This window comes from Anomaloglossus baeobatrachus, chromosome 3, assembly GCF_048569485.1.
Source record: "Anomaloglossus baeobatrachus isolate aAnoBae1 chromosome 3, aAnoBae1.hap1, whole genome shotgun sequence".
In the NCBI taxonomy this organism is placed as follows: Eukaryota; Metazoa; Chordata; class Amphibia; order Anura; family Aromobatidae; genus Anomaloglossus; species Anomaloglossus baeobatrachus.
In genome coordinates, this window is record NC_134355.1 from 655,797,689 (window position 1) to 655,822,725 (window position 25,037).

General features: G+C 50.4%; 1 protein-coding gene across 1 annotated transcript in view; it reads right to left on the bottom strand.

Annotated features, from left to right (window-relative positions):
• Positions 1 to 6,426: 6,426 nt before the first annotated feature.
• Positions 6,427 to 25,037, bottom strand: part of TDRD6 (tudor domain containing 6) — a 277,890-nt gene continuing 259,279 nt past the window's right edge. Inside the window, exon 11 of the mRNA XM_075341613.1 lies at positions 6,427 to 6,491. Coding sequence (XP_075197728.1) covers positions 6,427 to 6,491 — 65 coding nt within the window. The remainder of the gene's footprint in view (positions 6,492 to 25,037) is intronic.

Genomic DNA, 25,037 nt, shown 5'->3' on the forward strand with positions numbered 1-25,037 from the left:
AGGGACATATACCCCATATAATTTGTTAGAGGGACACTGGCATTATAAGATGGACCCCATTTAACATTAAAAAAAAATTCACTTTTCCTTCACCAAATTTCGGGGTGCGTCTTATAATCAGGTGCGTCTTATAGAGCGAAAAATACGGTGTGTATATATATATATGTATACACACACACATACACACACCGCTTTTTGCAAAAATTGCAACATTTTCAGTTTTTCAGATTTTTCTCTTTAAGGGTATATTTTTAAGTAAAATGTAAATTGCTCCTTTATTCTATAAACCAATATATTCAGAAAATAAATACAAAATTTATTGCTTGGAAATTCAGAGGCATGTTGTCAGTAGTTTACATTGTACTCAAAAATATAAAGAGAAAAATCAGAAAAACTGAAAATTTTGCAGTGGTCTCTTAATATTTTCCAGACTGAAACCTGGGATTCCCAGCCAGTCTCTCATGTCGATGCTTGCCTGACTTCAAACTGGACTGGCGGCAGCACCAGTCAATAGGTGTGAATTTGTTCATGATGCAAAATATATATAAAAGATAAAAAACAGTTGCACACTGTACGAGCACAAAAATACACTTCCTAATAAAGAAATTGGAGGCATTTTGAATATTAGAATGGCCATTATAATACTAGCCCAGAGCCCCTTCACAGCACCCTCCTTTGCTGGGTCCTACTCTACACTGCATCTTTTTGGGCTTCTCAAATATTCAAAATACCTCCAATTTCTTTATTAGGTAGTTTATTTTTGTGCTATTGCAGAGTGTGACTTTTTTATATATATTTTGCATCATGAACAGATACCCACCTATTCACATTGAGAGTTGCTGCCACCAGTCCAGCTTGAAATCAGGCAAGTACCGCATGGGAGATCGGCTGGGAATCCCTGGTTTCATTCTTATTTCATTATATTGAATATGAAGTGATGTTCTGTCTGACTGGCTCTGCACTCCAACCTCCGCCATGTTCATTAGCCTCTTGTGGTCACCTGCTGATCTTGTGAAGGTTTTTAAGAAGCCTAAAAAGATTCAGTGTAGAGTAGGACCCAGCAAAGAAGGGTGCTGTGAAGTGGCGCTGGGCTAGTATTATAATGGCCATTCTAGTATTCAAAAAGCCTCCAATTGGATTTTAAAGACGGCCGTGGATTTGTGATCATGTTGCAGAATTTTTTCCTTCTTCCAATATTGGTGGTAAGCTCCAACGCTTTCCCTGCATATCCAAAGAACTGCAGTATATTACTCCATGGAGACTGAAGTATGGTGAGCAGGCTTGATTCTTTATTTTTTTTTACATATTATATATATATGTGTATATATATATATATATATATATTTATATATAGTACACAATATATAGTTGCGTAAAAATATAAATAATGTAAAAAAAAAAATGACGTAGCGCTACACGGTATTTTTGATTCTCAGAAGCACAAAGTAGATGGCTAGGGGCTGCCACCCCGATCTGCCTGGCTTTACCTTGGCTGGCAATCAAAATACAGGAAAGCTTTTTCTTTTTTTCCAGTTATTTAAACAAATACCGTATTTTTCGCATTATAAGACACACCCCAAACTTAGACGTTAAAAAGGGGTAAAAAAAAGAAAAATGGGATCCGTCTTATAATCCGGTGTTCTCTTACCGGAGGGGGGCAGCAGTGGTGGTGAAGCGGGGTCACAGGAGGCAGAGGTTGTGCTGGTAGGCACGGCGAGTCAGTGGCAGCGGGGTCCGTGCTGGCAGGTGGCAGGAGCCGGGGGATCCGTGGTGGCAGAAGCCGCGGGGCCCTTGGTGGTGGCGGCAGCAGCAGCGTCGGCGACGGCAGGTGAGTCATGCAGCAGGCCGGTGCAGTGAGTGTCCGCGGTCCCGGTTCAAATAATGGCGCCTGCGCAGATGGAGCTCTCATCCAAGGGCTCCATCTGCGTACGCGCTGACTCCCGGGGGAGCGTGTGCGCAGATGGAGCTCTCATTCAAGAGCTCCATCTGCGTACGCGCCCGCTGCCATCATTTGAAACTGGGACCGCTGACAAACTGGGTAACTTGCTGCACAGCCGCCCGCCCCGCACGCACAGAGTGGCAGCCAGCCTGCGTGCAAGCGGCCAGGTACCTGTGCTTGCGTGCGAGCGGCAGCCATCTGCCGCCCGCACAGGCACCCGACCGCCGCCCGCACACAGCACCCAGCCGCCGCCCGCTGCCCGCACACAGCACCCGGCCGCCGCCCGCACACAGCACTCGACTGCCGCCCGCATGAAGCCACGGGTACCCGGCTGCCACCACATGCAAGCACAGGTACCCGGCCGCTTGCATGCAGCCACAGGCACCCAGCCGCCCGATCACCGCACAGACAGGACCCCCAGGTACCGCTATATTCGCTTTATAAGACGCACCCCCCATTTTCCTCTCAAATTTTTGGGAGGAAAAGTGCGTCTTATAAAGCGAAAAATACGGTAATTAAGAAAAAAAAATGCGTGGGCTCCTGCTGCATTTTCTATTGCTAGCTAAAGGTAATCCAAGCAGCTACTGGCTGCTAACCCACCAACTGCCTGGTGTTACTTTTACTGGCAATGGAAAATCCATGAAAGCCTTTTTTATTTTTTTTGCCAAAAACCAAAAAATTACATGGGCTTTGCCATATTATTTTGTATGCTAGCCAGGTACAGCAGGCAGGTACGGGCTGCCCCCAACCCCCAGCTGCCTATTTGTACCCGGCTGGGATCAAAAAATTAAGGGAAGCCCTTTTTTTAATTATTTCATGAATTAAAAAACAAAAAAAAAACGACGTGGGCTTCACTCAATTTTTGTGTCCAGCCAGGTACAACTAGGCAGCTGGGAATTGAAATCCGCAATGCAGGGTGGCCCAAGCTTTCTGCCCCCGCCTCCCCGCTGCGAATTGCAGTCCGCATCCGCCCCAGAAAATGGCGCTTTCATAAAAGTGGCATCTTCTGGCGCTGTACCAACTCTTCTAGTGGCCCTGGTGCCGGGTGGCATGCTGGGTAACAAGGGGTTAATACCAGCTTTATTTTACCAGCTGGTATTAAGCCCGAGATTCTTAATGTCAGGCCAAGTTTGGACATTAGGTATCTCCAATAAAGGGTTAAAAAAAACACCACACAGAGGAAAAAATACTTGATTAGAAATAAATACACAGACACATTTAGGGACTCCATCTTTATTACTCACTCTCATCCCTCCACGATCCTGGTATTCTGTCTTCTTTCTTCTGTTACCGATCTAGCTCTGCTATATCAGAAAGCACAGGAGGGGGGGGGGAGAACGCTTCTGCTCCCTGTGCTGTCTAATCACTTAATGAGTGAGCAGAGACTGCGGGTTGGTAAGCTGCCTAACGAGCGGTTACTATAGCAACGTTGATCTCCGATCACCTGATTCCCGCCGCCGCTATTCAAAGGTTGTGGCATTACAGTGTGTGGCAGCCAATCCCTGTATGTGGGCTGACTCTGTAAAGAGCGCCGACATATAGGGGAGGGAGAGCTGAGCATGTGCCTGAGCATCTCACCGGTACTCGGCGCTCGCCAAGTATATAGAGTACTGAGATGCTTGGGCGAGCACTGAGTCCCGGCAAGCATGCTCGCCCATCCCTATCCACTGACACTACGGGACCTTGCATGACGTCATAGCCATGTGACCAGTCTATAACCGAGGTAATATAAAATTCACACCTGACTGGTCACATGGCTATGACGTCATGGAAGGTCCTTTAGTCAGCGGTGGTTACCGGGAGGGCACAGCGATGATCGGACTCTGAAGCAGAAGCGGTGGGAAACAGAGTCTGCAGGACGAGTCACGGGACCTGTAAGTATAATGACAATGTTTATTATTAACTGTATTCTTTATTTTACAGCCTCCCCCCGCCCCATCCCATAACTGTAAAGTCCAAGATCGGTGATCAGATGCAAGATCATGTTATCTCAATCCCGATCTTTACAAAACTATCGTGTAAGTCTCCCCGATCCAGACCATCAGGGGTTCGCCCACCACTATCTCTAACCAGAGTAGAAAGAGAAGTGGGAGGCCGCGCTGCACAACTGAGCAACAAGACAAGTACATTAGAGTCTGTAGTTTGAGAAATCGACCTCTCGAGGTCCTCAACTGGCAGCTTCATTACATAGTACCTGCAAAACACCAGTGTCAACGTCTACAGTGAAGAGGTGACTTCGGGATGCTGGTCTTCAGGGCAGAGTGGCAAAGAAAAAGCCATATCTGAGACTGGCTAATAAAAGGAAAAGATTAATATGGGCAAAAGAACACAGACATTGGACAGAGGAAGATTGGGAAAAAAGTGTTATGGACAGATGAATCGAAGTTTGAGGTGTTTGGATTACACAGAAGAACATTTGTGAGACGCAGAACTACTGAAAAGATGCTGGAAGAGTGCCTAACGCCATCTGCCAAGCATGGTGGAGGTAATGTGCTGGTCTCGGGTTGCTTTGGTGCTGGTAAAGTGGGAGATTTGTACAATGTAAAAGGGATTTTGAATAAGGAAGGCTATCACTCCATTTTGCAACACCATGCCATACCCTGTGGACAGCGCTTGATTGGAGTCAATTTCATCCTACAAAAGGACAATGACCCAAAGCACACCTCCAAATTATGCATGAACTATTTAGGGAAGAAGCCGGCAGCTGGTATTCTATCTGTAATGGAGTGGCCCAGTCACCAGATCTCAACCCTATTGAGCTGTTGTGGGAGCAGCTTGACCGTATGGTACCAAAAAGTGCCCATCAAGCCAATCCAACTTGTGGAGGGGGGAAGCATGGGGTGAAATATCTCCAGATTACCTCCGCAAACTAACAGCTAGAATGCCAGAGGTCTGCAAAGCTGGAATTGCTGCAAAGGAACATTCTGTGCCGAATGCAAAGTGTGAAGGAGAACATTATTATTTCAAGTAAAAATCATTATTTCTAACCTCGTCAATGACTGGACTATATTTTTTTTTATTCATTATGCAACTCATTTGATAAATAAAAGTATGAGTTTTCATGGAAAAGACAAAATTGTCTGGGGGACCCCAAACTTTTGAACTGTAGTGTGTATATAAAATCATTACCTTTTTACAAAAAAGATTGTGCAAGAAATTAAAAACTCTAGAGTTGCTGGTGACAAACAAATATGCCTTCTTTGACAGACTGACTTCAGATTTTATTTTCTTCTGTATTGTTTTGATTTTCTACAGCTTTCTAGTGCAATAGAAAAAGCAAAAAATGTGGAATTCAAATACAGCAGGACAAATGCAAGTAAACCATATTTCTGTTCAATAACATTCAGACTGACACCTGTCCTATCTCCCTCTATCAATTGAATCAATCTCTGTATTGCTCGCAGACTACTACACACTCAGTCAGTGCTGCAGTTGTACAATACAGTGTATCTGGAGTAGTCACCCAATGTTTTAAGACATTCTTCATCTTACCTCTATTGCTTAATTGTGAGCTCCAAACTGAAATCACCCTAAAAGGCTTCTGCATTCACTGCCTTGGCTCTTTGATAGTCCCTCCTGATTGTCTGCACTATACCATGCGATAGCCAAGCTGCAGAAAAAATGGAAAGCGCAATAGGGTCTTAACTAGAGTTGAGCGGATTGCTAATAATCCGGGTCCGGCGGATCAGTGGTGGGTTGACAAGGAAGTCCGGATCCGATCCGGAATCCGGCCCAATATATGTGAATGAGGAGCGGAATCCGGGACACGAAAGAGAGAGCGCGAGAGTGAGCGAGCGTGCGAGAGAGAGCGAGTGAGTGAGCGCGCGCGTGCGAGAGAGAGCGAGAAAAAAAAAACGAATCCGGATCATGCACCCGGATTCCCGCGTCCGGGCCGGACCCGGATCTATCGCTGAAACCGCGCGGATCCGGATTTTTCAAGTCCGGGTCCGCTCAACACTAGTCTTAACCGATAAAAACACTTAAGCAGTAAAAGAAATAAACTCACCTATAGAGGTTGTGCCAGTCACAACCCCTATAACAGCCCAAAGGTGCTCAGCTGCAGCTCCCCGAGGTAGATAATTCAGTGTATAGGAGAGAAAAGGGGATCTTTGCTGCGCTCACACCACAATGCTCGTATAGATTAAATTTGTCTTTTTTTTATTCCATGCAGGTACAGGTCAACGCGTTTCAAGGGACTCAGCCTTCTTCATCAGGACAGCCTGCTGTCCTGATGAAGAGGGGTGAGTCCCTTGAGATGCGTTGACCTGTACCTTCATGGAATAAAAAAAGATCTATACCATGTGATGTGATATCTGAAAGGCATTATGGGGGAGGTGGCACCTAAGGTCATACAGTACATGTTCTCCAAAGATCCATTGATGAAATCTACAATACAACTTTACTGAACAAACATGTTTTTAATTACATTCAAAAGAAAACAAAAGCCTCAAATGTCTATTTTCTTTAAGGCCCTTCAGTAACAAAAGTTAGGCAGTCTTATCGAGGATCAGAGGTTCATCTCCATGCTGGTAATCCCTTTGGGGTTCAGCAGCTGCAACAAAAACAGTTGTGATTAGTAACACAGGTTTAGACAAATTTGTAAACAATATTTGAGAGAAAAAAAGATTCTTGTGGACATTGAAAAAGTTGTCTACCTTTGACTTCAGCTCCTGAATTATGGGATCAATAACAAGTGTTGCATTTATATTTTTGTTCAGTGTATAAGCAAAATTGACACTTGTCTCGCCTGTCTCCAGACAAACAGCTTAGGCAACATTTTGGGAATGCCAGGTTTATTAAAGTGAACCGGTCAGCAGATTTGGGGCCTATAAGCTGCGGCCACCACCAGTGGGCTCCTATATACAGCATTCTAACATGCTGTGTATAAGAGCGCAGGCCGCTGTGTAGTACATAAACACTTTATAATATCCTAAACGGTCGCTGCGGTGGATTTGGGCCATATGAGTGTCTCCATTGTCTGGTGCCGGCGCCGCCTCTTTCAGCCATCTTTGTCCTCCTTCTGAAGCCTGTGTGCACGACGCATCCTACACACTCGCCGGTCCAGCGCAGGCGCACTACAATACTTTGATCTGCCCTGCTCAGGGCAGATCAAAGAGCGCCTGCGCAGGACCTCAATGCCGCCGAGTGTGGATGACGTAGGACATGTCATGCACCCCGGCTTCAGGAGAAATACGACAAAGATGGCCGAAAGAGGAGGCGCCGGCACCGGAGAACGGACACGCCTATATGACCCAACTCCACCGCAGCGAGTATTATAAAGTGATTTTTACGTTCTACACAGCGGCCTGGGCTCTTATATACAGCATGTTAGAATGCTGTATATAAGAGCCCACTGGTGGTGGCCGCAGCTTATAGGCTCCAAATCTGGTGACAGGTTACCTTTAAGCTTTAAAGATCGAAGTACACAGCTAGTGTTTGCCGCTTCCGCCAAATTAATCTCTGAATTTGGCAGTTAAAAACCCAGCATCCAATTGCTTAATGTATTTAGCTGGCCTCCGATGTAAAAAAAAAAAAATCTGGCTTAGCTGTACACCCAGAATTTGGGGGTTTTAAAGGGTAGATCACTTTGGGCTGAGAACTACCCCACACAAATGAAGACATTAGAAAGTTAAAGGGGTATTCCCATCTACCCCAACATGATCCGAACCTCAATGGCAGTCAGTAGTTTGGCATGTCGTGTCTCCACCCAGGGAGGTTGTGTGTGGTTTTTCAATTTATTTATTTTTGTGTTTGTGTGTGCACACTGCATCTAACCACATTGACTTTACCCCAAATGCGAGCCATTCAAACACTGCAAGCAGCTCGCACAGGGTTGAGCATCACTCATACTCAAGCACAGCGCTGCTCACTTGAGTGGCTTGCACTCTTAACTCACTCGAACTTAGAACCCAAACTTTGTTGTTTTGGAAGTCTGTTATCACTGGTGAATGTGAGCGGTTCAGGAGAGTGTGTGGACAGGGGGGCCTTGTGCTTACCCTCAAGCTAGGGAGGTACCCTAGGCTGACCCTCAACCAAGAACTACGTTTAAGGGTAGCAACGTCTGAGCTCCTAGCCTCTCCTTATTTCCTATCCTGGCTTGGATGGTAATGTTCCCTCCTCACGCACCACCCAAGGGAACAGACCGAGATGGAGATTCCCAAAAAAACCCCACCAACAATAACAACAGACAGGAGGATAATAACACTCAAGCTCCAACAAGCAACAGGGGAAACACATGGAGGTGAACAGGTACCGAGAAGGGTAAAGGGAAATTTCCAACACCAGGGAAAACTTCCACACAACCAAACACCAAACAACCATAGCAGTAAGGAATACGTGCATCCGTCCACCTCCGGGCCAAGCTCCAGAATGATCTGAATAACCAGCACCCCCTGCTGGAGGCAGAGGGTTTTATCCAGGCCGGAAGTGGACATCAGAAAGAACAGCTGAGCTGCATTCAGGAGTCTGCTGCAACAGCAGAACTGACATTAACCCCTCGTGTGCACAAAGAAATAAACATGTTTAATGTGTGTATGGTCTAGGATAGTATGAGAGGAAAACCAAACCTGAGCCTGTCACAAACACTCAAAATGAGAAAACAGTGACATCGGTTTCTGAACCCGAATCCGAACTGTTCTGCTGCAGACTTTATTAGGAGTACAGAGAACCTAAAGGCACCAAATATGGGATGGGCAACCTAGGGGAAGGACCAAATTAAGGGCCAGGCCACCACCGAAAGTGCTGGATGTCCAGTTGCTGACTGAATCAGAAATAGAAGCATCTGTGGGAAGAACCAATCTTTCAGAGCAGTGTTGTATTTGGGGGGGGATATATAATTGGTGCAGCCTGTGTTACCACACAGACGTCAGAGTACCCATTTCCACCTCCAAATCAAATGGAATTATATATTATGACTAGCTGTAATACCCGGCTTAGCCCGGGTTAATAACTGCTGTTAACAAAAAAGAGAATTTTGTTTACTTACCGTAAATTCTTTTTCTTATAGTTCCGACATGGGAGACCCAAACCATGGGTGTAAAGCTTCTGCCTCCGGAGGACACACAAAGTACTACACTCAAACGTGTAGCTCCTCCCTCCGGGCTATATACACCCCCTGGATGACAATCTAACCAGTTCAGTGCAAAAGCTGAAGGAGGACATCCACCCATAAGTATAGATAGAGTAAAACTCGGAATAGCCGGAACTCTGTCTACTAACAACAGCCGGTGAAACACACGGAACAAAAAACTGCCAACAGGCAACAGGGAGGGTGCTGGGTCTCCCATGTCGGAACTATAAGAAAAAGAATTTACGGTAAGTAAACAAAATTCTCTTTTTCTTTATCGTTCCTTATGGGAGACCCAAACCATGGGACGTTCCAAAGCAGTCCATGGGTGGGAAATAAACCAACTAAGAAGTAGGCAAAACCTAACTTCACAAATGGGCGACAGCCGCCTGAAGAATGCGTCTGCCCAAGCTCGCATCTGCCGAAGCATGAGCATGCACTTGGTAGTGCTTCGAAAAAGTGTGCAGACTGGACCACGTGGCAGCCTGACAAACCTGCTGAGCCGTAGCCTGGTGCCTGAAAGCCCAGGAGGCACCGACAGCTCTGGTCGAGTGCGCCTTAATCCCTGGCGGGGGAGGCACCTGAGAACACTGGTAGGCATCGGTGATAGCCGACCTGATCCAACGAGCTAGGGTCGGTTTAGAAGCAGCGAGACCCTTGCGCTGACCAGTGGTTAGCACAAAAAGTGAGGTGCACCGCCTAAAAACGGCGGTGCGTGACACATGGATTCGGAGCGCTCGCACCAAATCCAAAGTATGCAACGCCTTCTCAAAGCGATGTACAGGGGCCGGACAAAGAGAAGGCAATGAAATGTCCTGGTTAAGGTGGAAAGGAGACACCACCTTAGGGAGAAAGTCCGGAGTCGGACGAAGAACCACCTTGTCTTGGTGAAACACCAAAAAGGGGGATTCCGAAGAGAGCGCAGCCAAATCAGAAACTCTCCTGAGAGAAGTTATGGCTACTAGAAAAACAACTTTCTGTGAAAGTCTAAACAAGGGAACCTCCCTGAGAGGCTCAAAGGGGGGTTTCTGTAAGGCCGTGAGGACCAGATTAAGGTCCCAGGGATCCAAGGGCCGCCGGTAAGGAGGAATGATGTGAGATGCGCCCTGCATGAAGGTGCGCACCTGGGCCAGTCGGGCGATACGCCGCTGGAACAATACCGACAGAGCAGACACCTGTCCCTTGAGGGAATTGAGGGACAGTCCTAGCTGTAGACCAGACTGTAGAAAAGACAGGATGGTCGGCAAGGAGAACGGCCAAGGGGCATGGTCGGAAGAGCGACACCAGGACAGGAAAATCCTCCAAGTCCTGTGGTATATCTTGGCCGAAGAAGACTTCCGAGCCTGAGTCATGGTGGAGATGACCTCAGAGGGAATGCCTGAAGCCGTCAGGATCCAGGACTCAAGAGCCACGCCGTCAATCTGAGAGCCGCAGAATTCTGGCGGAAGAACGGACCTTGAGAGAGAAGGTCTGGGCGGTCCGGGAGATGCCACGGCACCTCTACGGACAGACGGAGCAGGTCTGGGTACCAAGCTCGCCTGGGCCAGTCCGGAGCAATGAGTATGACTCGACGGCCCTCCATTCTGATCTTGCGCAGAACTCTGGGCAAGAGCGCCAGAGGGGGAAACACATAGGCCAGACGGAACTGAGACCAATCTTGAACCAGTGCGTCTGCTGCGAAGGCTTGAGGATCGTGGGAGCGAGCCATGTAAACCGGAACCTTGTTGTTGTGCCGGGATGCCATTAGATCCACTTCCGGAGTGCCCCACTTGCGGCAGATTGATCTGAACACTGACGGATGCAGGGCCCACTCGCCGCTGTCCACGGTTTGACGGCTGAGGTAATCGGCCTCCCAGTTTTCCACGCCTGGGATGTGGACTGCAGATATGGTGGACTTGGAGTCCTCCGTCCACTGGAGAATTCGTTGAACCTCCAACATCGCCAGACGGCTGTGAGTCCCGCCCTGGTGATTGATGTAGGCAACCGCTGTCGCGTTGTCCGACTGAACTCGAATGTGCCTGCCCGCCAACAGGTGGTGAAAGGCTAGGAGAGCTAGAAACACAGCTCTGATCTCCAGCACATTGATCGAGAGGGCTGATTCGGACGGAGTCCAAGTGCCCTGTGCTCGGTGATGGAGAAATACTGCTCCCCAACCGGAGAGGCTGGCATCCGTGGTGAGGATCACCCAGGACGGAGTCAGGAAGGAGCGTCCCTGTGACAGAGAGAGGGGCCGAAGCCACCACTGAAGAGAGCTCCTGGTCTGTGGCGACAGAGCCACTAGCCTGTGCAAGGAAGAGATCCGCTTGTCCCAACAGTGGAGAATGTCCAGCTGCAGGGGACGCAGATGGAACTGGGCAAAGGGAACCGCTTCCATTGACGCCACCATCTGACCCAGCACCTGCATGAGGTGTCTGATGGAATGACGGCGGTGCCTCAGCAGAGAGCGCACCGCCAGCCGAAGGGACTGTTGTTTGACTAAGGGCAACTTGACAAGTGCCGGCAGAGTCTCGAATTGCATCCCTAGGTACAAAAGCACCTGGGTCGGGGTCAGAGTGGACTTGGGCAGGTTGACAAGCCACCCGAACTGAACTAGCGTGGCGAGAGTGAGAGAGACACTCCGCTGGCAGTCTGCACTGGATGAGGCCTTGACTAGAAGGTCGTCCAGGTAAGGAATCACTGCCAACCCCTGAAGGTGCAGGACCGCAACCACTGCTGCCATGACATTGGTGAATACTCGAGGAGCCGTGGCTAAGCCGAAGGGGAGAGCCATGAATTGGAAATGTTCCTCTCCGATTGCAAAGCGTAGCCAACGCTGGTGTGAAACCGCAATAGGCACATGCAGATAGGCATCTCTGATGTCGATGGCTGCCAGAAAATCTCCTTGGGTCATTGAGGCAATGACCGATCTCAGAGATTCCATGCGAAAGTGCCGCACCTGAACATGCTTGTTGAGAAGCTTGAGATCCAGGATGGGCCAGAAGGAACCGTCCTTTTTGGGGACTAGAAAGAGGTTTGAGTAGAAACCGCTGAACCGTTCCCGGCCGGGAACTGGAACAATTACACCGTTGGCCTGCAGGGATGCCACGGCCTGAGAGAAGGCGGCGGCTTTGGAGCGGGGGGGGTGGACAGAAAAAATCTGTTTGGCGGGCTGGAAGAAAATTCTATCCTGTAGCCGTGGGAGATGATATCCCGCACCCACTGATCGGAGACGTGTTGAAACCACACGTCGCCAAAGTGGGAGAGCCTGCCACCGACCAAGGGCGTTGCTGGCGCAGCCAGATAGTCAAGAGGAGGCTGCCTTAGTGGCAGCGGCTCCTCCGGTCTTTTGAGGACGCGGCTTTGCGCGCCAGTTGGGTTTACGATCCTTGGCTGCGGTAGTGGACGAGGTCGAGGGCTTAGAGGATGACCAGTTAGAGGATCGAAAGGAACGAAACCTCGATTGGTTCCTGCCCTGGACAGGTTTCTTGGCTTTAGTTTGTGGCAAGGAAGTACTCTTCCCGCCAGTAGCTTCCTTAATTATGTCATCCAGCTGTTCCCCAAACAGCCGGGACCCAGCAAAAGGGAGACTCGCAAGGAACTTCTTAGAGGAAGCGTCTGCTTTCCACTCTCGAAGCCACAAGATCCTGCGGATCGCGAGGGAGTTAGCGGAGGCCACCGCCGTGCGGTGAGAAGCCTCCAGGATGGCAGACATGGCGTAGGATGCAAAAGCCGAAGCTTGAGAAGTTAAGGCATCCGTCTCAGGAATAGAGTCCCTGGTGAGGGAATGCATTTCCGTCAGAGAGGCAGAGACTGCCTTAAGAGCCCACACTGCCGCAAAAGACGGGGAGAACGAGGCTCCTGCCGCCTCATATACAGACTTGGCCAGAAGGTCAACCTGGCGGTCAGTGGGATCCTTAAGAGAAGTGCCATCAGCCACAGCTACGACTGTGCGGGCTGAGATTCTGGACACCGGAGGGTCTACCTTTGGGGACTGTGCCCATTCCTTAACCACCTCTGGTGGAAAAGGAAAACGGTCATCTGAACTACGCTTCGGAAAACGTTTGTCAGGACAGGCCCTGGGCTTGGTAACAGTGGTGTGAAAGCTGGAGTGGTTAAAAAACATACTCCTAGGTTTCTTAGGAGAGGTAAACTGGTGTACCTCCAGCAGAGAGGGTTGTTCCTCTGACTCTTGTGGGTTGAGGTTCAGTACGGAGTTAATGGACGTAATCAAGTCACTGACATCCGCATCACCCTCAGACAAGTCAATGGGGTACATAGAAGTAGCGTCTGAGCCCACAGTAAACGAGTCCTCCTCGCCCTGCACCTCGGCTCGTGAATCAGAGCCGTGGGACGAGGAAGGAGAAGGAGAAGGGTCCCTGCGTCTCCGTTTAGGGGGACAGGGTCCTGGGACATGCTCTGAGAGCTCTGCAGAGCTCGGAGCAGCAGAAGCCCCCTGAGAAGGGGGCTGATGCATGGACAGCAGTGTCCGGGACAACTGCCCCATGGAATCGGCAAAAGACTGGGAAATAGCTTGTGAAAAGGAAGCTACCCAAGCCGGGGGTTCAGCCACCGGGGCCGGAGCAGCCAGAGGGACCCCTGAGGAGGCTCCAGGCTGAGACACAACCATATTAGCACAGGCATCACAATGTGGGTATGTGCTTGGCTCTGGCAGAATGAGCTTACAAGCAGTGCATATAGCGTACATGTTTGCAGCCTTGCTTCGGGTGACAGACATGCTGCTGAGGTGGCAGCTCTGCAGCAAGAATACACTCCTGTAGAATGCCCTGAGAGTGTATAATAAAAAGCCCACAACCAGAGGTTGTGGCTTACCAGCCCGCTCTCTGTGTGCCCTCCGGATTCTACAGCTCCAAGCCCCAGTGAAGCGTCAGCCTTCCTAAACAGCAGCAGCTGCAGCATCCAGCGCCGTCAGTGTAGAACGCTGAGAAAATGGCGCTGGGAGGAGGAGGGGGGGCGTGTATTAGCCCAGGAGCGGGAAAACGGAGGGCCAGGGAGAGATACAGGGGAGGAAACATCTCCCCAGAGAGGAGTGTCCTCCCCTGCTGGCCGAGCGGTGGGCGGCGCCACGCTATGAATACTGTATGCATGACATGCAGAGGAGCCGAAACCGAAACTAGGCCCAAACTGAAGCCGGGGCCTAGATTTAAAAGTGCGGCCGACGAGCAGGCACCTTCGGCGCGGTTCTCAGGGGAAACCCCCAGAACCGGCCGGAATTTACAGTAATGATACAACACATACTGTCCCCCTAATAAAAACACCCGGGACCCCTGAAAAAAACGTCTCAATACTTAGCTTTGAGACGCAGGGCCATGTCCTTGGAGAGGGGGGTAAATGCTCCTTCCAGCAGGGACCAGACAGGGCTGCGGATGGAGACCGGTCTTCTGCAAGCAGAGAGGACCGTGACGGCTCCCACTTCAACCCAGAGCCTCGACAGAGGATGTGAAGGAGCACGGCATGTGAAGGCTCCAGCCTTATAAAGTCCACCTTAACAGCACCCCGCAGAGTGGGGTGTGAAGGGACATGCCGGGAGTCCAGACTGGACCCCGCTTTTCTTCCAAATCTTTAAAAATAAAAATGAAAAATCAGAGAATGCAAGTGTGTGTGGGCCTCCTGAAACACAAAGCATTGAACTGGTTAGATTGTCATCCAGGGGGTGTATATAGCCCGGAGGGAGGAGCTACACGTTTGAGTGTAGTACTTTGTGTGTCCTCCGGAGGCAGAAGCTATACACCCATGGTTTGGGTCTCCCATAAGGAACGATAAAGAAATAGAATGTATTAACAAAACTGTATTCTGCACACAAACACCACAAAACAAATAGGTGTGTTTTAGGGCGATTATGTGGCGAGGTTGGTGTATGTGTGGTGAGATGTGTGCTGAGGGTGGTATATGTGTTCAAGCACGTGGTAGTGTGTGGCGCATTTTGTGTGTGTGTTCATATCCCCGAGTGTGGTGAGTATCCCATGTCGGGGCCCCACATTAGCAACTGTACGGTATAAACTGGCAGCTGTCAATTTGCCCCCAACACTTTTCGTTTCACTTTTTCCCCATTATGTAGATAGGGGCAAAATTGATTGGTAAATTGGAACGCGCGGGCTTAAAATTTCGCCTCACAACATAGCACCCGGCGCTGCCCGGGATAGTAACTGTCTCTCTGTTTCTCTCCCATTCTCTGTCTGTCTCCCCCTCTGTATATATCTCTCTGTCTCTCTCTCTTTGTCTATCTCTTTCCCTGTCTGTCTCTTTCTCCGTCTGTCTCAATCTCTTTCCCTGTCTGTCTATCTATCGCTTTCCCTGTCTGTCTATCTATCTCTGTCATTTTCCCTGTCTGTCTCTTTCCCTCTCTTTCCCTGTCTGTCTCTGTCTGTCTCTTTACCTGTCTATGTCTGTCTCTTAACCTGTCTCTCTCTTTCCCTCTCTTTCCCTGTCAGTCTGTCTCTTTGTCTGTGTCTCTCTTTGTGTCTGTCTCTTACCCTGTCTATGTCTGTTTCTTAGCCTGTCTGTGTCTGCCTCTTTCCCTGTCTGTGTCTGTCTCTTTCCCTGGTTGCATTGTGACACGCCAACATTCCATATAAGGGCGTGGCTGAGCATTCTTCTGAAGTTCTGGCTGCACTGTGGCTCCCAGCTCCATTCGCTTTAATGGAGGCAGGTTTTTTGGTGAATAACTGTAAAGCGCGGGGCTAAAATTTCCCCTCAAAACAGCCTATGACGCTCTCGGGGTCCAGAAGTGTGAGTGTGCAAAATTTTGTGGCTGTAGCTGCCAATCCCGGACATACATACACACATACAGCTTTATATATTAGACTAGCTGTACTACCCGGCTTCGCCCGGGTTAATAACTGCTGTTAACAAAATAGAATGTATTAACAAAAATGTATTCTGCACACAAAAACCACAAAACAGATAGAAATGTAATTATTAAATTGTTGCCTATATTAACCAATCAGAGCTGAGATTAATTAACTGTAGCAAAATAGAAGCTGTGATTGGTTGCTATTGGCAGCCTGATAAATCTCCAGGCAACAGAAAGCCCCCCCCCCCCCAACAGTATATATTAGCTCACACATACACATAATAGACAGGTCATGTGACTGACAGCTGCCGTATTTCCTATATGGTACATTTGTTGTTCTTGTAGTTTGGCTGCTTATTAATCAGATTTTTATTTTTGAAGGATAATAGCAGACTTGTGTGTGTTTTAGGGCGATTATGTGGCGAGGTTGGTGTATGTGTGGTGAGATGTGTGCTGAGGGTGGTATATGTGTTCAAGCACGTGGTAGTGTGCGGCGCATTGTGTGTGTGGTGAGTATCCCATGTCGGGGCCCCACCTTAGCAACTGTACGGTATATACTCTTTGGCGCCATCACTCTCATTCTTTAAGTCCCCCTTGTTCACATCTGGCAGCTGTCAATTTGCCCCCAACACTTTTCATTTCACTTTTTCCCCATTATGTAGATAGGGGCAAAATTGATTGGTAAATTGGAACGCGCAGGGTTAAAATTTCGCCTCACAACATAGCACCCGGCGCTGCCGGGGATAGTAACTGTCTCTCTGTTTCTCTCCCATTTTCTGTCTGTCTCCCCCTCTGTATATATCTCTCTGTATCTGTCACTTTCCCTGTCTGTCACTTTCCCTGTCTGTCACTTTCCCTGTCTGTCACTTTCCCTCTCTTTCCCTGTCAGTCTGTCTCTTTGTATGTCTCTTTGTGTCTGTCTCTTACTCTGTCTATGTCTGTTTCTTACCCTGTCTGTGTCTGCCTCTTTCCCTGTCTGTGTCTGTCTCTTTCCCTGGCTGCATTGTGACACGCCAACATTCCATATAAGGGCGTGGCTGCGCATTCTTCTGAAGTTCTGGCTGCACTGTGGCTCCCAGCTCCATTCGCTTTAATGGAGGCAGGTTTTTTTGGCGAACAACTGTAAAGCGCGGGGTTAAAATTTCCCCTCGAAACATAGCCTATGACGCTCTCGGGGTCCATACATGCGAGTGTGCAAAAATTTGTGGCTGTAGCTGCAACGGTGCGGATGCCAATCCCGGACATACACACACACATACACACACACACATTCAGCTTTATATATTAGATAAACTATTGGATTGCAAAGAAGGGAATTTTGTTACTTACCGTAAATTCCTTTTCTTCTAGCTCCTATTGGGAGACCCAGACGATTGGTGTATAGCACTGCCTCCGGAGGCCACACAAAGCAATTACACTAAAAAGTGTAAGGCCCCTCCCCTTCTGGCTATACACCCCCAGTGGGATCACTGGCTCACCAGTTTTAGTGCAAAAGCAAGAAGGAGGAAAGCCAATAACTGGTTTAAACAAATTCACTCCGAAGTAACGTCGGAGAACTGAAAACCGTTCAACATGAACAACATGTGTACCCGAAAAACAACCAAAAATCCCGAAGGACAACAGGGCGGGTGCTGGGTCTCCCAATAGGAGCTAGAAGAAAAGGAATTTACGGTAAGTAACAAATTTCCCTTCTTCTTCGGCGCTCCATTGGGAGACCCAGACGATTGGGACGTCCAAAAGCTGTCCCTGGGTGGGTAAAGAATACCTCATGTTAGAGCTGCAAGACAGCCCTCCCCTATAGGGAGGCAACTGCCGCCTGCAGGACTCTTCTACCTAGGCTGGCGTCCGCCGAAGCATAGGTATGCACCTGATAATGTTTGGTGAAAGTGTGCAGACTCGACCAGGTAGCTGCCTGGCACACCTGTTGAGCCGTAGCCTGGTGTCGCAATGCCCAGGACGCACCCACGGCTCTGGTAGAATGGGCCTTCAGCCCTGATGGAACCGGAAGCCCAGCAGAACGGTAGGCTTCAAGAATTGGTTCTTTGATCCATCGAGCCAGGGTGGCCTTAGAAGCCTGCGACCCTTTGCGCTTACCAGCGACAAGGACAAAGAGTGCATCCGAACGGCGCAAGGGCGCCGTGCGGGAAATGTAGATTCTGAGTGCTCTCACCAGATCTAACAAATGTAAATCCTTCTCATACCGATGAACTGCATGAAGACAAAAAGAAGGCAAAAAGATATCCTGATTAAGATGAAAAGAGGATACCACCTTCGGGAGAAACTCCTGAATGGGGTGCAGCACTACCTTGTCCTGGTGGAAGACCAGGAAGGGAGCCTTGGATGATAGCGCTGCCAGCTCAGACACTCTCCGAAGAGATGTGATCGCTACCAGAAAAGCCACTTTCTGTGATAGTCTAGAAAGTGAAACCTCCCTCAGAGGCTCGAAGGGCGGCTTCTGGAGGGCAACTAGTACCCTGTTCAGATCCCATGGATCTAACGGCCGCTTGTACGGGGGTACGATATGGCAAACCCCCTGTAGGAACGTGCGCACCTTAGGAAGGCGTGCCAAACGCCTCTGAAAAAAGACGGATAGCGCCGAGACCTGACCTTTAAGGGAGCCGAGCGACAAACCTTTTTCTAACCCAGATTGCAGGAAAGAAAGAAAGGTAGGCAATGCAAATGGCCAGGGAGACACTCCCTGAGCAGAGCACCAGGATAAGAATATCCTCCACGTTCTGTGGTAGATCTTAGCGGACGTGGGCTTCCTAGCCTGTCTCATGGTGGCAACGACCCCTTGGGATAATCCTGAAGACGCTAGGATCCAGGACTCAATGGCCACACAGTCAGGTTCAGGGCCGCAGAATTCCGATGGAAAAACGGCCCTTGGGACAGTAAGTCTGGTCGGTCTGGTAGTGCCCACGGTTGGCCGACCGTGAGCTGCCACAGATCCGGATACCACGCCCTCCTCGGCCAGTCTGGGGCGACGAGTATGACGCGGCTGCAATCGGATCTGATCTTGCGTAGCACTCTGGGCAAGAGTGCCAGAGGTGGAAACACATAAGGGAGCCGGAACTGCGACCAATCTTGCACCAGGGCGTCTGCCGCCAGCGCTCTTTGATCGCGAGACCGTGCCATGAAGGTTGGGACCTTGTTGTTGTGCCGGGACGCCATGAGGTTGACGTCCGGCCTTCCCCATCGGCGACAGATTTCCTGAAACACGTCTGGGTGAAGGGACCATTCCCCTGCGTCCATGCCCTGGCGACTGAGGAAGTCTGCTTCCCAGTTTTCTACGCCGGGGATGTGAACTGCGGATATGGTGGAGGCCGTGGCTTCCACCCACATCAGAATCCGCCGGACTTCCTGGAAGGCTTGCCGACTGCGTGTCCCCCCTTGGTGGTTGATGTATGCCACCGCTGTGGAGTTGTCCGACTGAATTCGGATCTGCCTTCCTTCCAGCCACCGCTGGAAGGCTAGTAGGGCAAGATACACTGCTCTGATTTCCAGAACATTGATCTGAAGGGTGGACTCCTGCTGAGTCCACGTACCCTGAGCCCTGTGGTGGAGAAAAACAGCTCCCCACCCTGACAGACTCGCGTCTGTCGTGACCACCGCCCAAGACGGTGGTAGGAAGGATCTTCCCTGTGATAATGAGGTGGGAAGAAGCCACCACTGCAGAGAGTCCTTGGCCGTCTGGGAAAGGGAGACTTTCCTGTCCAGGGATTTTGACTTCCCGTCCCATTGGCGGAGAATGTCCCATTGAAGTGGGCGCAGATGAAACTGCGCAAACGGAACCGCCTCCATTGCCGCCACCATCTTCCCGAGGAAGTGCATGAGGCGTCTTAAGGAGTGCGACTGACTTTGAAGGAGAGCCTGCACCCCAGTCTGTAGAGACCGCTGCTTGTCCAGCGGAAGCTTCACTATCGCTGAGAGAGTATGAAACTCCATGCCAAGATACGTTAGTGATTGGGTCGGTGACAGATTTGACTTTGAGAAGTTGATGATCCACCCGAACGTCTGGAGAGTCTCCAGTGCAACAGTCAAGCTGAGTTGGCATGCCTCTTGAGAGGGTGCCTTGACCAGTAGATCGTCCAAGTAAGGGATCACAGAGTGTCCCTGAGAGTGCAAGACTGCTACCACTGCCGCCATGATCTTGGTGAACACCCGTGGGGCTGTCGCCAGACCAAATGGCAGAGCTACGAACTGAAGATGGTCGTCTCCTATCACGAAGCGTAGAAAGCGTTGGTGCTCTGTAGCAATCGGCACGTGGAGATAAGCATCCTTGATGTCTATTGATGCTAGGAAATCTCCTTGAGACATTGAGGCAATGACTGAGCGGAGGGATTCCATCCGGAACCGCCTGGCGTTCACATGCTTGTTGAGCAGTTTTAGGTCCAGAACAGGACGGAATGAGCCGTCCTTTTTTGGCACCACAAAGAGATTGGAGTAAAAACCTTGACCTCGTTCCTGAAGAGGAACAGGGACCACCACTCCTTCTGCTCTTAGAGAATTCACCGCCTGCAGAAGGGCATCTGCTCGGTCGGGATGTGGGGAAGTTCTGAAGAACCGAGGCGGAGGACGAGAACTGAACTCTATCCTGTACCCGTGAGACAAAATGTCTGTTACCCACCGGTCTTTGACCTGTGGCAGCCAAATGTCGCAAAAGCGGGAGAGCCTGCCACCGACCGAGGATGCGGAGGGAGGCGGCCGAAAGTCATGAGGCAGCCGCCTTGGAAGCGGTACCTCCGGTTGCTTTCTTGGGGCGTGAGTGAGCCCGCCAGGAATCAGAGCTCCTTTGCTCTTTCTGAGTCCCTTTGGACGAGGAGAATTGGGGCTTGCCCGAGCCTCGAAAGGACCGAAACTTTGACTGCCACTTCCTCTGTGGAGGTTTGCTTGATCTGGGCTGGGGTAAGGAGGAGTCCTTACCTTTGGACTGTTTAATGATTTCCGCCAATTGCTCACCAAACAGTCTGTCTCCAGATAATGGCAAGCTGGTTAAACATTTTTTAGAAGCAGAATCTGCTTTCCATTCCTTTAACCACAAGGCTCTGCGCAAAACTACAGAGTTGGCGGATGCCATTGAGGTACGGCTCGTAGAGTCCAGTACCGCATTGATAGCGTAGGTCGCAAACGCAGACATTTGCGTAGTTAGGGACGCCACTTGCGGCACTGCTGGACGTATGAGAGAGTCCACCTGTGCCAGACCAGCTGAAATAGCTTGGAGCGCCCACACGGCCGCGAATGCTGGAGCAAACGACGCGCCGATAGCTTCATAGACAGATTTCAACCAAAGGTCCATCTGTCTGTCATTGGCATCTTTAAGTGAAGCCCCATCCTCCACTGCAACTATGGATCTAGCTGCAAGCCTGGATATTGGAGGGTCCACTTTTGGACACTGGGTCCAGCGTTTGACCACGTCAGGGGGAAAAGGATAACGTGTATCCTTAAGGCGTTTAGAAAAACGCTTGTCCGGATAAGTATTGTGTTTCTGGATGGATTCTCTGAAGTCAGAGTGGTCCAGAAAAGTACTCAATTTACGCTTGGGATACAGGAAATGGAATTTCTCCTGCTGTGCAGCTGCCTCCTCTGCAGAAGGGGCTGGGGGAGAAATATCCAACAGCCTATTGATGGCCGCTATAAGGTCATTTACCATGGCGTCACCATCTGGCGTATCCAAATTGAGTGCGGCGTCAGGACAAGACTCCTGATCACCCACCTCTGAGCCATCATATAGAGACCCTTCTCGCTGAGACCCTGATCCGCGTGATGACGTGGAGGGTCTCTCCCAGCGAGCTCGCTTAGGCGGACTGGGACTGTCGTCGGAGTCAGAGCCCTCAGCCTGTGATGCCTGGGACCCCCTTGAATTACGGATTAATTCCAGCTGAGGGGGGCCGGGGAACATAGACACAGCGGTGTCCATGGTCTGAGCAACTGGCCTGGACTGCAAGGTCTCCAGGATTTTTGTCATAGTCACAGACATTTTATCAGCAAAGACTGCAAATTCTGTCCCCGTCACCGGGGTAGGGTTCACAGGCGTCTCTGCCTGGGCTACCACCACAATAGGCTCTGGCTGACGAAGTGCCAATGGGACTGAACATTGCACACAATGAGAGTCGTTGGAGCCTGCTGGTAGATTAGCCCCACATGCTGTACAAGCAGTGTATACAGCCCGTGCCTTGGCACCCTTGCGTTTTGCGGATGACATGCTGTTGTCTCCTCAAAGCAATATAGGGTGTACAGCCAAGAAGCGACCTTACAGTGCAGTACACAAATATAACACTGTGGCACTAGTGGGGCCGTACGTATGTGCTGCTTACCGCCCGCTTAGCGCGGGTGTGTGGTCGCCAGAAACCCCTAGCCTGGGTCCCTCAGAGCCTGCGTCCGTTCTCCAGCCAGACTGCATGTGTATAATGGCTGCCGGCGTCCTGGGGAGCTGCAAGCCTGGGGGCGGGCCTAGGGCGTGCACAGAGAAAAAGCGCGAAGCCTGTGTCCTACTGTGCTCAGTGAGAGGGCTGGAGCATGTAAATCGTGCTCCAGCCCTCGGCGCTGCCGATTGAACAACGTCTCTCCCCCTACCCTGATTGACAGGGTGGGGGGCGTTAACGAAGCGGAGCTAGGCCGCAGAAAACCGGGGACTAAAGTTAGAAGCGCCGCCGCCGTAAAAGCGCGGTCGGCGCGTCCCCGGCGCACTACAAGTCGCAGCTGCGCCGCCGCTCCAGGGGCGGTCGGCGCGGCGATCCACACACATAAAGTCCCCCAGTAATCTGCGGGGACTATAAGCCCAGCGCACAGCGCTACAGTCCCCGGCGCACTAGCACACCCAGCAAGCCTGGGGTGTGCGTGGCCTGCCATACGGGGACACAGAGTACCTGAAAGTTGCAGGGCCTTGTCCCTGAACGGCACTCCCGCTCCACATCCAGCAGGTTCTATGGGTCTGTGGATGGAGCCCGGCCTCAGGGCTTGGTGGCCGGTAAGATCCCACTTCCTCAGAGCCCCTCAGGGGGATGGGGAAGGAAAACAGCATGTGGGCTCCAGCCTCCGTACCCGCAATGGGTACCTCAACCTTACAAACCACAAGTGGGGTAAGAAGGGAGCATGCTGGGGGCCCCATATGGGCCCTCTTTTCTTCCATCCGATATAGTCAGCAGCTACTGCTGACTAAACAGTGGAGCTATGCGTGGATGTCTGACCTCCTTCGCACAAAGCAGAAAACTGGTGAGCCAGTGATCCCACTGGGGGTGTATAGCCAGAAGGGGAGGGGCCTTACACTTTTTAGTGTAATTGCTTTGTGTGGCCTCTGGAGGCAGTGCTATACACCAATCGTCTGGGTCTCCCAATGGAGCGCCGAAGAAAGGTCCATATATTGTACTTGCACAGGGGCCCTGGTCTGTCTGTGTCCACCAGTGGTTGTGCTGCACGTACAGGATGCCCGGAAGTGTGAAGTAAGTTGTGGATTCAATGCATCTTATCTCTGCAGTCAGTAGTAGGCAAATTAAACTGTACTGAAGAGCCGACAGCAGGAGCCAAGTAGAAAAGTGACTACAGCAGGAGCCAAGGAGAAGAGAGGCAATGGAATGGAAGGGGCCAAGGAGAAGAGAGGCTACGGAAGGGGCCAAAGAGAAGAGAGGCTACGGAAGGGGCCAAAGAGAAGAGAGGCTACGGAAGGGGCCAAAGAGAAGAGAGGCTACGGAAGGGGCCAAAGAGAAGAGAGGCTACGGAAGGGGCCAAAGAGAAGAGAAGCTACGGAAGGGGGCCAAAGAGAAGAGAGGTTACGGAAGGGGCCAAGGAGAAGAGAGGCTACGGAAGGAGCCAAGGATAAGAGAGGCTACGGAAGGGGCCAAGGAGAAGAGAGGCTAAGGAAGGGGCCAAGGAGAAGAGAGGCTAAGGAAGGGGCCAAGGAGAAGAGAGGCTAAGGAAGGGGACAAGGAGAAGAGAGGCTACGGAAGGGGCCAAGGAGAAGAGAGGCTACGGAAGGGGCCAAGGAGAAGAGAGGCTACGGAAGGGGCCAAGGAGAAGAGAGGCTACAGAAGGGGCCAAGGAGAAGAGAGGCTACGGAAGGGGCCAAGGAGAAGAGAGGCTACGGAAGGGGCCAAAGAGAAGCTACGGAAGGGGCCAAAGAGAAGAAAGGTTACGGAAGGGGCCAAGGAGAAGAGAGGCTATGGAAGGGTCCAATGGGAAGAGAGGTTTCTGGAGGAGCCAAAGAGATGGGAGACTACAGAAGGACCCAAGTAGAAGGGAGGCTTAAAGAAGAGCAAAGATGAATGGAGACTGCATGAGGAACTAAGAATAGGGGAGGGTACAGGAGGAGCCAAGAAGAGGGTAAGCTACAGAAGTAACATTAAAGTTAGGCTACTAGGCCATTAGGAAGGAAGGCTGCAGGAGAAGCCAAGAAGAGGCAATGCTACGAAGGAGCCAAGAAGGTAGGAGCCATGGAGAAGAGAGGATATGGAGGAGCTAATGGAATAAGAGGCTACGGATAGAGACAAAAGAGAATGGAGAGTGTGGGAGCAGCTAAGGAGGAGGGAAGGCTATGGGAGGAACTGACAAGAAGGGGTGGCTATAGGAGGAGGCAGGAGAAGGAAGGCTACAACAGGAGCGATTAAGAGGGAAGGCTACTAAAGGGGAAAGAAGGCTACGGTAGCAGCCAAGGAGAAGAAACGCTATGGAGAAGATAAGGAAAAGGGAGGCTACACTAGGAGCCAAGGAGTAGGGTAGCTACAAGAGAGACCAATGAGAAGTGAGGCTAAAGGAGAAGACAAGACGAGGGAAGGCTACGAAGAAGCCAATGAGGCAGGAGGCTGCTGTTGGAGCAAAGGAGAAGAGAGATTATGGAGAAGCTAAGGAAAAGGAAGGCTAAGGGAGGAGCCAAAATGAAGTGTGGCTACAGAAGGAGAACAGAAGCTACGGTGAGAGCCGAGGCAAAGAGAGGCTAAAAAGGAGCTAAGGAAAGGAGAGGCTAAAGAGGAGCTAAAGAAATGAGAGGCTAAAGAGGAGCTAAGGAAATGAGAGGCTAAAGAGGAGCTAAGGGAAGAGGAGGCTACAGGAGGAGACGATAAGAGAGAAGGCTACAGGAGGGTCCAAAGAAGGCATAATCCTTCATAAGTTGATAAGAAAAGGTTCCACTTCCCCAGTCTGGAATGCCAATAGATAGGATTGTGGCTTAGCTGGCAGTGACTAAATTTGTTGTGATGGTTGATAGCAACAGGAGAAAAAAAAAAAAAAGTGTGTCTTGGAGGAGCGAAAGA